Source organism: Bombina bombina, chromosome 7 (assembly GCF_027579735.1).
Source record: "Bombina bombina isolate aBomBom1 chromosome 7, aBomBom1.pri, whole genome shotgun sequence".
NCBI classification, from domain to species: domain Eukaryota; kingdom Metazoa; phylum Chordata; class Amphibia; order Anura; family Bombinatoridae; genus Bombina; species Bombina bombina.
This window is the reverse complement of record NC_069505.1, coordinates 418,559,512-418,573,080: the sequence shown is the minus strand read 5'-3', so window position 1 is coordinate 418,573,080 and position 13,569 is coordinate 418,559,512. Positions and strand designations below refer to the sequence as shown.

General features: G+C 40.7%; 1 protein-coding gene across 5 annotated transcripts in view; it reads left to right on the top strand.

Annotated features, from left to right (window-relative positions):
- The window catches only part of TMEM184B (transmembrane protein 184B), a 122,864-nt gene that overhangs the window by 97,594 nt on the left and 11,701 nt on the right, over positions 1-13,569 (top strand). For all 5 annotated transcript variants that reach the window (XM_053721260.1, XM_053721259.1, XM_053721261.1 and 2 more), the window contains one exon: positions 1,040-1,234. In XM_053721260.1, the coding sequence (XP_053577235.1) occupies positions 1,040-1,234 (195 nt within the window). The remainder of the gene's footprint in view (positions 1-1,039; positions 1,235-13,569) is intronic.

Below are 13,569 nucleotides of genomic sequence, written 5' to 3'. Positions count from 1 at the left end.
AGAGCTAGCCAGAGGGAGGAAAAGAATGAGAAAGAGAGCTAGCCAGAGGGAGGAAAATGAGAGAGAGCTAATCAGAGGGAGGAAAATGAGAGTGCTAGCCAGAGGGAGGAAGAGACTGAGCAAGAGTGCTAGCCAGAGGGAGGAAGAGAATGAGCAAAATAGCTAGCCAGAGGGAGGAAGAGAATGGCCGAGAGAGCTAGTCAGAGGGAGGAAAAGAATGGGAGAGCGCTAGCCAGAGGGAGGAAAAGAATGAGCGAGAGAGTTAGCCAGAGGGAGGAAAAGAATGAGCGAGATTTAGCCAGAGGGAGGAAAAGAATGAGTGAGAGAGCTAGCCAGATGTAGGAAGAGAATGAGGGAGAGCGCTAACCAGAGGGAGGAAGAGAATTAGCGAGAGAGCTAGCCAGAGGGAGGAAAAGAATGAGAGAAAAAAGAGCCAGCTAGAGGGAGGACAAGCATGAGCGAGAGAGCTAGCAGGAGGGAGGAAAAGAATGAGCGAGAGAGAGCTAGCCAGAGGGAGGGTGGAGAGAGAGTGCTAGTTAGAGGGAAGGTGGAGAGAGAGAGCTAGCCAGAGGGAGCGTAAGGATGAGAGAGCTAGTCAGAGGGAGGGTGGAGAGAGAGAGCCAGAGGCAGCATAAAAATGAGAGAGCTAGTCAGAGGGAGGATGGAGAGAGAGATGTAGAATGTAAAACCAGGATAGGCAGCTGGTGGCTTTGGTCACATGGGGCCCTTTGAACTAGGTTCCACAGAACCGGGGAAAAGTGGAGCATATCAGTGCCGTCAGCGTGTGCCAGTTGTGACAGCTGTACTTTGCAGGATGAACTGGCATTATAAACCTGATGCTCCTCTGCCAGAGCTCTGAGAATTCCCTAATAGGATCCACATGTGAAATAGATGTTCATACAAAATAGGCACCAACCCACTTTACATCTTTTCCGTACTTGTATAATCAGAACATATACCAGTGACTGAAGAGCTGGGCTTATTATAAATGTATTGATTTGCACACACAGTGACACTTGCTTTGGGGTGTTTCCTACAGGTATGCTTCTGGCTATTTTGGAAAAATGTGGCGCCATCCCAAAAATCCATTCAGCGGAGGTATCAGTAGGGGAGGGCACTGTAGCTGCCGGGTACCAGAACTTCATCATTTGTGTAGAGATGTTCTTTGCCGCCATCGCCCTGCGTTACGCTTTCACATACCGAGTTTATGCAGACAAGAGGCTGGACGCCCAAGGTGAGCATTGCCCCCTGCTGTGTATGAATGTGCGTTGTTAACACTCGGTGACAGAGACACTAGGTCTTCTGATAGCACAAGGTTTTATATTCTGTGCTCAAACCCAGCACAGGTACTAGTCACCTTTTTGCTTCATTAGTTAAAGGAACATGGAAGTCAATATGAAATGTCATGATACATTTCTAGACTACTTCTGTTATCAAACTCTTTCACTTTGTCACCTTTATTGAAACTTAAGTCCTTTCCATGACAACATACTGCAGTAGGCTTAGGAGGGTGCACATGTATTTTGCGCTATATGATATACTGAGGTAGTCTCAGAAGTGTGCAGGGGTCTTGTACACTATAACATACTGAGGTGGTCTCAGGAGCATACATGTGTCTTGAGCACTAGATGACATACTGAGGTAGTGTCAGGAGCTTGCATGTGTCTTGTGCGCTAGATGACATTCTGAGGTAGGCTCATGAGGGTGCGCGTGTTTTGTGTGTTAAATTACATACTGAATTAGGCTCAGCAGCGTGCATACGTTTTGTTGATGACATAATGAGGTAGGCTCAGGAGCCTGCACTTGTCTTGTGCTCTAGATGACATACTGAGGTAGGCTTAGGAGCATTCACGTATCTTGTGCACTGTGACTTATTGAGGTAGGCTCAGGAACGTGCACGTATCTTGTGCACTATATATCTTGTGCACTATATGTATAATATTGTTGCACAAAGTGCTCCCATATAATGCTTAAGGAATGTGCATGCTCTTGGGGATACCGCAGTATGTTCTCATGGGAAAGGAGATAAGTTTCAACAAAGAAGATGAAAAGAGAGGGAATTTGGTAACTGAGGTGAAAAGTTTTATTTCTTTTTAATGACACGATGAGTCCATGGATCATCTTAATTACTGTTAGGAATATCACTCCTGCCCAGCAGGAGGTGGCAAAAAGCACCACAGCAAAGCTGTTAAACATCTCCTCCCTTCCCTCCCACCCCAGTCATTCTCTTTGCCTACATTAAAAGCAAGGAGGTGGTAAAGTAGGTGTTAGTAAAAGATTTTATTATTTTTAAAGTAGTACAAGATTGTGCTGCTTTGTCCTGGGGTGTAGCCGTAGTCCATATCAGTCTCTTCAGTAGAGCAGTGGTGGCTTTAGAGCAATGGGAACTTGTGGGACATAATTCTCACTGCGCCTCCCATGTAATTTATGCTGCCTTAATCATGTTAGCCTGAGTAAGATTACTCAGTCTTTATCTTTTTCTCCACAGGGCTATGTGAGGGAGAGGACCTCTCAAACCTGCTGAGCTGCCTTGCTGTCGGGCAGATTTTAAAGGTAAGTGCTGACTTTTTATTCTGAGTCTGGGAAAAAGGATCTCAGAGGAAGTGGAGCACTTTATTTTCCTGGGACATAACTCCTATATATAATAGGAGGGGATTTCTGTGACAGCATGTTGTAAGCCGCCGACGGACATTTGGCCGAAACACAATTGGCTGTCAGATAACAGTCCGGCCACGAGATAGATAGATTTGATAGATACATAGATTAGATAGATAGATCAATAGATGCAATAGATACATTTGATAGATACGATAGATAGATTTGATAGATAAATAGATAGATTTGATAGATAGATAGATAGATAGATAATTTCCCAGACAGAGAATTACAAAACGTGCGGCCTGGGACCCATGGTAAGGTTCCCAGAGGCAGTTGCGGCGCCCGAGGCTCTGATTAGAACAGAGCACTCTGGAACGTATCTGCCCTCGGCCGAAATCGGAACATTCTTTAGCTTTCTGTCTGTCAGCCAAATGTCCGTCGGCCAAATGTCCGTCTGCCAAATGTCCTTCTGCCAAATGTCGTTCTGCATTTTGTCAGAGCACCGTTGTAAGCAGGCACTGGGACTGAGGAGACTAGATTATTTGGCTCTCTAGGGGTTTAAATCACTATGGCTGAGGGAAAAAGACTCGGTATGAGATGATTGTTTTTTGTCACTTTTATGGGCTAAGCTGCTGTATAGCAAGCGGTAGCCCAATTTGCCCCCAGACTTGACAGTAGGTTCAGTTAGCTCCTGGTGGCTTATCAGTAAAAACAATAAGAATGGCGACCAGGAGACTGATTGTTGTAACGCCCACGATGGGCGGAGCTATGTGTGGCGCCAATTTGGGCTGCGCACTCTTCTACATTAATTCCGATTTCGGAAACGGAAGGAAGAGTCTCAGTCCTTAGTGTTTACACATATTTGGGACCGGACAGCGCTACAGCTGCATTCCGGACCTTTTTATGACCAAAAATGAAGACAGTAACGTTTTAAGTTACGTTTTGCAAATAAAGTTTGGAATGTAATAGGTCACCTCAGCAAGGTAAAGCTCAGGTGTAGATAGGCTCTGCAGTAATTGCATACTAATTTAGCTTTTTTATGCACACAAAAATAAAAAGTTACGTTTTAAAATTTAAAGAGACAGTAACATTTTTTGTGTGTTAATTTTTATTAAAAAATGTAAGCTGTTTATTTGTTTAATTCATTATTTGTGACTCAGGATGGACCAAGAGGCCCCACTCTTGTTTTTAGGCTTGGATGTCAATGTGGTCCTATCAATCCTTTTCTATTCCTCATTTATTGAGAGATTTTTAATTTATAAAAATAGACTTGTTCTGAACCTACTCCTTCTAAGGCGCATGCTGTTTATGAGTCTATTGACAATGGTCAAGATATGCCACAAATTTCTCCTAAAGTGTCCCAAAAATGTATAGCCCACATGCAGTGCCCTGCGCTTCCTCTCACACTCCACCTGGAGTTACCTTGCATTTAATGCATTGTCTGTTTTTCCCCCATGCTGTAGGGAAAAGTGCAAGAAGACATATTTTCAATCAGTGAATAGTGTGATTGATTCAGTAGTAGCTATTCTGAATGTTTCTTCCCTGTAACCTGAAAGAGGAAAATACTTCAGTAGTATCTGAGGAGGAATTCTCAGACTCAGATGGGCTAATACCTTTATCTGATCCTGAGTTTGTTTTCTTTTTGTTTTAGCTTGAATACCTCCATTTGTTACTTGAGGAGGTTTTAGCTACCCTGGGTGACTCCGACACTACCGGCGTAGTCTATCCTAGAGAGTCCAGTAGGTTATACTAATATTGTGACGAGCCCTTCATGGTGGAAGTATTTCCTGTACCAGATAGGGCTATAGAGATTGCTAAGGAATAGGAGAAGCCGAGTATCCCTTTTTCTCCTCCCCTATATTAAAAAGGAAGACGATACCCAGGGTGGATGAGAATTTCCACGCTAGCGAAGGGAGATACTATTCCCATAGAGGATAGTTGTTCCTTAAGGACCCTATGCAGGAGAAGGACCCTATGGATAGAAGTTAGAGGGTTTACATTGACAACCTGCGGTTGGTGTGGCTACTGTCACCAGTGCGGCGGCGTACTGGTTTGATGCGTTGTCTGTTTCTATTGGACAGACACCCCTCTCTCGAAGGGATAGGATAAGGGCCCTTAAGTTAGTAAACTCCTTTAATACAGAGGTTTATTAAGTTGGGAGCTATGATTCAGGTTTTGCCATCTTGGTCTGCGGATGTTTCATCTACAGGATAAGAGAAATAAGCGAAAAGGACGTCAGAGATAATTTCGTTCCTTTCGAGATTTCTAGGGAAATCATTCCACTCCTCCCAAGCAGGAGCAGTCTAAGCGTTCCTGGAGACCCTATCAGTCTTAGAATAGGAGAAAACAGTCCAAGAAGCCCGCTGTTGAATCAAAGACAGCATTGAGGGCGTGCACCCGATCCGTAAGGGGGCAGGTTTTCCTTTTTCAATCAGGCTTGGATTTGTGATTCATGATCCCTGGGTGGTGTACATTGTGTCCCAGGGAGATCAAGACTTTCCTCCCAGGGGCAGGTTCCTGCTTTCAAGATTATCGGCCAGACAAAAAGAAAGGCGCTCTTACACTGTGTACGGACCCTCTCCGACCTGGGAGTGATAGTTCCTGGTCCAATGCAGGAATGAGGTCTGGGATGCTATTCCTATCTGTTTGTGGTTCCCAAGAAGTAGGGAACCTTCAGACCTATTTTAGAATCCACACGGTTCTCAGAGTGCCGTATTTCAAGATGGAAACTATCGTTCCATTCTTCCTTTGGTCCAAGAGGGTCAATTAAGACCACGGGGGATTTGAAGGATGCATACTAAATGCATGTTTCCATCCACAAGGACTATCTCAAATTTCTAAGGTTTGCCTTTCCAGATAAACATTCCAACTCGTGACTTTTTCCGGCCTGGCCACAGTTCTCGGCATTTTCTCAAGGTTCCGGGATCACTGTTGGTGGTGCTACGATTGCGGAGCATTGCAGTGGCGACATTCTGGTTCAGGCGCTTTCCTTTCAACGAGCAGGATTACGCATGATTTTTCCTGCGGTCTCCCGGATGGAAGGTTAATTTGGAAAAGAGTTCCTTAGTTCCAACTACAAGGGTAGTTTTCTTGGAGAACTATATTATTCTCCTCATCAATGAAGCTGACAGTAGTCAGGAATTCAAGAATTTTTGATTCTTGCCTAGCACTTCAGTTCCATCAGTGGCTCAGTACATGGAGGTAATTGGGCTGATGGTAGCGGCAATGGACTTCCTTCCAGTTGCCCGTTTCCACCTCAGTTCTCAGCAGTTAAGAATACTTTGGTGGTTGTCTCTGGATCTTTGCTCCCAGGGAACCTGCTTTCGCAGTTCTTCTGGGTGAATGTGACAACAGATGCCAGCCTTTTAGGCTGGGGAACTGTTTGGGGCCCTCTAAGAGCAGGGAACATGGACTCGGGTGGAGTTTGTTCTTCCCATAATAATTTTGAAAATATGAGTAATCTTCAATCCTCTCCTAGCCTGGCCTCATTTAGCTTTGGCCGGGTTTATCAGGTTTAAGTTAGATCTTCATCAGTCGGGGACTTGGAGTTTTCTGGGCTTTGACAGAAGTAGCCAAGATAGTTCAGCGGGCTGAGACCCACAATTACTGTCTGTGGACGACGCACATCCCAGAAGGGACTTCTGAGAGGCGGTCTTCATAAGTAGGCAGACTTTTTACCCAGGGGAGTGGGAACTCCAGTTGGGAGTGTTTTTCCAGCCTGATTCTCAATAGGGTCAGTTGCAATTGAATCTCATGGCTTCTCGACAGAATGTCAAGCTTCTGAGGTACAGGTTGAGGTCAAAGATCCCTCAGGCTGTTCTAATAGACGCTTTGGCGTTACCTTGGATTTTCAATATTGCATATTTAATTCCTCCATTTGATTTTGCTCCTGGAGTCTTGGCTCGAACTAAGCAGGAGAGGGCGTTGGTGATCCTCATTTCACCGGCGTGGCCCGCAAGATTGGTATGCAGTCCTGGTGGACATGTCACATCTTCCACCTGGGAGTCTCAGTGGAGGAAGGACATTCTACTCCAAGGACCCTTCTTTTATCCAAAAATAGTTTTTCTGAAGCTGACTACTGGAAGATGGAAGCTTTATTTTATACAAGCGTGGATTAGGAATTGGTCATTGAGACCACAAATCAGGCTCGTAAGCCTGTGTCTAGGAAAACTTTACCCATATGATATGGCGTAAATATTTATACTAGTGTGAATCCAAGGGATATTCTTAAAAAGAGTAGGGTTCGGATTCCTAGAATTTTCTCCAAGACATAGCTGCCTTGTCTATTTTGTTACATGTTCGTCTGGTGGTCATCCCAGACGTACATTCATTTGATCAGGCCTTGGCCAGGATCAGGCCTGTGTTCAAATCAGTTACTCCGCCTTGGAGTCTTAATTTAGTTCTTATGGTTCTTCAGAGAGCTCCGTTTGAGCCTCTGCATTCCTTAGATATTTTCTCTGCTTGTAGAGTGTCAGAGCTCTGGGCTTTACAGTATGAGTCTCCTTTCCTTATGTTCATTCGGTTAAGGTGGATTTACGTTCTAATTTAGGGTTTCTCCCTAAAGTGGTTCAGATGGGAACACTAATCAGGAGATTGTTGTTCTTTACTTGTATCCTAATCTTTCCTTTTATGAGGAACGACTTCTACACAATCTGGACGTGGTACGTGCACTATGATTTTTGTACTGGCGACTAAGGATATTGGTCAGTCTCCTGTTTAACGAAAAGAGGCAGAAGGCTAAGGCTACTTCTTTTACTTTATGGCTGAAGAGTATCATTTGCTTTGCTTATGAGATTGTTGGTCAGCAGTCTCCTGAGGGAGTTACGACTTTATCTATGAGGGTTGTTCCCTCTTCATGGGCATTCAATTTGAAGCCTTATGGAGCAGATTTGCAAGTCCGCAACCTGGTCCTCTCTTCACACTTTTTCAGATTTTTAATTTGACTCTTTTGCCTCGTGTGAGGGCTCTTTTGGGAAAGGTTTGTCAAGCAGTGGTGCCTTCCGTTTAGGTTTCCTATCTTGGCCCTCCCTTATCTGTGTACTCTAGCTTGGGTATTGATTCCCTACAGTAATTAAGATGATCTGTGAGCTCAGTGTGTCATTAAAAAGAAAAGAAAATTTATGCTTACCTGATAAATGTATTTCTTTTTTGACACAATGAGTCCATGGACCGCCCTGTTTTTGAAAAGACAGGTTGTTTGTTATTATAAACTTCAGACACCTCTGCACCTTTGGGGGGTTTTTTTCTTCCTTTCTTTCCTTTACTTTGGTCGAATGACTGGGGTGGGAAGGAAGGGAGGAGATATTTAACAGCTTTGCTGTGGTGCTCTTTGCCGCCTCCCGCTGGGCAGGAGTGATATTCCCAACAGTAATTAGGATGATCCGTGGACATATAGTGTCAAAAAAGAAATACATTTATCAGGTAAGCATACATTTTCTTATTTGTGCTCTGTATCTGAATCCTGACATCTGCGTCCCTTTAAGGCATTTAATTCAGAGGCTTCTTGGTTTCTTTTAATAAATCTTTACAGCCTTCCCCATGGGTTATGTGGTCAGCAGGGCAGGGACATTACAGCAACACGTTAATGATTGCTTACTATGTGCCACGGGAACTATAAAACACGTTAATGATTGCTTACTATGTGCCACAGTAACTATAAAACACGTTAATGATTGCTTACTATGTGCCACAGTAACTATAAAACACGTTAATGATTGCTTACTATGTGCCACGGGAACTATAAAACACGTTAATGATTGCTTACTATGTGCCACAGTAACTATAAAACACGTTAATGATTGCTTACTATGTGCCACAGTAACTATAAAACACGTTAATGATTGCTTACTATGTGCCACGGGAACTTTAAAACACGTTAATGATTGCTCACTATGTGCCACAGTAACTATAAAACACGTTAATGATTGCTCACTATGTGCCACAGTAACTATAAAACACGTTAATGATTGCTCACTATGTGCCACAGTAACTATAAAACACGTTAATGATTACTTACTATGTGCCACAGTAACTATAAAACACGTTAATGATTGCTTACTATGTGCCACAGTAACTATAAAACACGTTAATGATTGCTTACTATGTGCCACAGTAACTATAAAACACGTTAATGATTGCTTACTATGTGCCACGGTAACTATAAAACACGTTAATGGTTGCTTACTATGTGCCACAGTAACTATAAAACACGTTAATGATTGCTCACTATGTGCCACAGTAACTATAAAACACGTTAATGATTCCTTACTACATGTGCAACGGTAACTATAAAACACGTTAATGGTTGCTTACTATGTGCAACGGTAACTATAAAACACGTTAATGATTCCTTACTACATGTGCAACGGTAACTATAAAACACGTTAATGATTCCTTACTACATGTGCCACGGTAACTATAAAACACGTTAATGATTCCTTACTACATGTGCAACGGTAACTATAAAACACGTTAATGATTCCTTACTATGTGCCACGGTAACTATAAAACACGTTAATGATTCCTTACTATGTGCCACGGTAACTATAAAACACGTTAATGGTTGCTTACTATGTGCCACGGTAACTATAAAACACGTTAATGGTTGCTTACTATGTGCCACGGTAACTATAAAACACGTTAATGGTTGCTTACTATGTGCAACGGTAACTATAAAACACGTTAATGGTTGCTTACTATGTGCCACAGTAACTATAAAACACGTTAATGATTGCTTACTATGTGCCACGGTAACTATAAAACACGTTAATGATTCCTTACTACATGTGCAACGGTAACTATAAAACACGTTAATGATTCCTTACTATGTGCAACGGTAACTATAAAACACGTTAATGATTGCTTACTATGTGCAACGGTAACTATAAAACACGTTAATGGTTGCTTACTATGTGCCACAGTAACTATAAAACACGTTAATGATTGCTTACTATGTGCCACGGTAACTATAAAACACGTTAATGATTCCTTACTACATGTGCAACGGTAACTATAAAACACGTTAATGATTCCTTACTACATGTGCCACGGTAACTATAAAACACGTTAATGATTCCTTACTATGTGCCACGGTAACTATAAAACACGTTAATGATTCCTTACTACATGTGCCACGGTAACTATAAAACACGTTAATGATTCCTTACTACATGTGCAACGGTAACTATAAAACACGTTAATGATTCCTTACTATGTGCCACGGTAACTATAAAACACGTTAATGATTGCTTACTATGTGCCACAGTAACTATAAAACACGTTAATGATTGCTTACTATGTGCCACGGGAACTATAAAACACGTTAATGATTGCTTACTATGTGCCACAGTAACTATAAAACACGTTAATGATTGCTTACTATGTGCCACAGTAACTATAAAACACGTTAATGATTGCTTACTATGTGCCACGGGAACTATAAAACACGTTAATGATTGCTTACTATGTGCCACAGTAACTATAAAACACGTTAATGATTGCTTACTATGTGCCACAGTAACTATAAAACACGTTAATGATTGCTTACTATGTGCCACGGGAACTTTAAAACACGTTAATGATTGCTCACTATGTGCCACAGTAACTATAAAACACGTTAATGATTGCTCACTATGTGCCACAGTAACTATAAAACACGTTAATGATTGCTCACTATGTGCCACAGTAACTATAAAACACGTTAATGATTACTTACTATGTGCCACAGTAACTATAAAACACGTTAATGATTGCTTACTATGTGCCACAGTAACTATAAAACACGTTAATGATTGCTTACTATGTGCCACAGTAACTATAAAACACGTTAATGATTGCTTACTATGTGCCACGGTAACTATAAAACACGTTAATGGTTGCTTACTATGTGCCACAGTAACTATAAAACACGTTAATGATTGCTCACTATGTGCCACAGTAACTATAAAACACGTTAATGATTCCTTACTACATGTGCAACGGTAACTATAAAACACGTTAATGGTTGCTTACTATGTGCAACGGTAACTATAAAACACGTTAATGATTCCTTACTACATGTGCAACGGTAACTATAAAACACGTTAATGATTCCTTACTACATGTGCCACGGTAACTATAAAACACGTTAATGATTCCTTACTACATGTGCAACGGTAACTATAAAACACGTTAATGATTCCTTACTATGTGCCACGGTAACTATAAAACACGTTAATGATTCCTTACTATGTGCCACGGTAACTATAAAACACGTTAATGGTTGCTTACTATGTGCCACGGTAACTATAAAACACGTTAATGGTTGCTTACTATGTGCCACGGTAACTATAAAACACGTTAATGGTTGCTTACTATGTGCAACGGTAACTATAAAACACGTTAATGGTTGCTTACTATGTGCCACAGTAACTATAAAACACGTTAATGATTGCTTACTATGTGCCACGGTAACTATAAAACACGTTAATGATTCCTTACTACATGTGCAACGGTAACTATAAAACACGTTAATGATTCCTTACTATGTGCAACGGTAACTATAAAACACGTTAATGATTGCTTACTATGTGCAACGGTAACTATAAAACACGTTAATGGTTGCTTACTATGTGCCACAGTAACTATAAAACACGTTAATGATTGCTTACTATGTGCCACGGTAACTATAAAACACGTTAATGATTCCTTACTACATGTGCAACGGTAACTATAAAACACGTTAATGATTCCTTACTACATGTGCCACGGTAACTATAAAACACGTTAATGATTCCTTACTATGTGCCACGGTAACTATAAAACACGTTAATGATTCCTTACTACATGTGCCACGGTAACTATAAAACACGTTAATGATTCCTTACTACATGTGCAACGGTAACTATAAAACACGTTAATGATTCCTTACTATGTGCCACGGTAACTATAAAACACGTGTTCAGTGGTATCTGAGACTACACTGGCCCTTCCTCTTACTCACTGCACATTTGCTGCCATCACAAGTACGTTGCCATAAGCACATTCCACCACTTTTGAATAGCATCTCTAGAGATCACTGCTGACATCTAGTGTTTACTAATAAAATTGCACAGTGACTTTGCTGGACATAGGCTGATCCTCAAAAAATATTTTCTTTCATAATTTTGTTTAGTTAATACAGAAACCTTAGTGTCTGCATGGCTGGCTGTACATATTGGCGGCACCTAACAAAACAACTCCAGGGATATTCAGTAGACAAAAAATAAACTTGATCTACCAAAAGCAATGTCAAAATGCAAATACTAGCAAAAACCTTATTAAAGAGAAAGTATATTCAAAATGAATCTTTCATGGTTTAGATAGAGCATTTAGTTAACTTCTGCTATGGAGTTTGTTTCTAATTGTTTGTTTTAGTCTAATCATACTATTTTAATTGCCTATAAATATTTTAGCCCATTTTTTTGGTTTTTATCAGATGTCAGTTTCATAAATAGCAGGTTAAATTAATATATGGGATACGGTGTGTTTTGATTTTCTTCTGGGGACTTTTGTTTCCTTTACCTGCGTTAATTAAACGCACAATCCCAAATAAATTAAAAATCAAAAGTGAGTGTATCCATATGACCAATAGTACATAAATACATATTGGGAATTACCTAACTATTACAGCATTGTTAGGCGCTGCTTAAACATTAGTTTGAGAGAATGCACATAGTCCATATTGAATAGTTTTAACGCTTTTTAGCATAACAGAGTTTTGGGTGTTTATTTTATGGGTAAAATGTCTGTATATTATTTTATACATCTAATTATGTTTTTGTCTCTAGGTTTCAGTTGTGTGTTACTAGTGTGTGAGTGAGAGGAATTGGGTACATTATTGTGTTATGCTGGTCTGTGCTTAAAACCCCCCAACAGAGAACCTAAGCAGAGACTTTCAAGAATAAGATAACATATACATTTTTGAAAAAAAATCATTAAAGGGACAGTTTACCATAAATTTGTCTCCACAGTAAATTGTTTAAAAATAGATAATGTTACTTTATTTTGGCATTTTAAATAGCTCGTTTTTTTCCCTTAGATGTCCCTACCTATACTGAAAATTTCTATAGTTAGGTATAGGTTAAAGAAAACCTGTGTAAACACAGCCAGCAGAAGAAAGATAAAAAAAACAGCCATTTCAAATAAAAAATAAACCCAAATAAGAAATTTTTCACACATTTTATACTCTGCAGCTGGTATAACAAGTAATTGGAAACACATTAAGGTAAAGACAATTTTACAGTACGCTGTACCTTAAATATTGTAGTTCATGTTGTCCTTCTGGGAGTAATTTTATCCACACACAGGTCTTTTAATGTTTTCTCTTTAATTGGCTTCTTCTCTATAGTTATTTCACCAGTCTGATTTGTGTTTTTATAAACAACTTGAGTGAAATAATTCATAGAGATAAATGAGGTTAAGAAAACACTTTTTGTTCATAAAATGATGGTCCATAGCACTCCATAACATGTGGGATATAATTCCTGCCACTAGGAGGAGGCAAAAAACCCACACAAGATTAAAATCCCTCCCATTCTTGGCCTCCAGAAGAAGGTTGAGAATAGAGGTGTTCCAGCTACTTCTTTATGGATTAATGTTTGGGAGCTCAGATTAATATGAGACCCTTATCTCTGGGACATATCATTCACAAAGAAGAGATTTCCAGGAATCTGAATGATACAGGGACATAAGAAATACCCTGTTATGTGGGCAGTATCTTCCAATGGGATATGTGCGCAGTATCTTCCTATGGGATTTCGGCCATAACTACCCTCAGGTGTCGCAGGGACATGTCCTTAGCCTCCCCCTGTGGGATAATGCTATTTCTTCAGATATCCTCTAGGGTACATGTTCTAGGACTGGATGGGCTCTCTACTGGATACTGCTGCAACTTAGTGCCTGGTAAGCTGGTGGAGGGGTGATATTTCAGGTTAGTGAGTTACCACAGCAAAC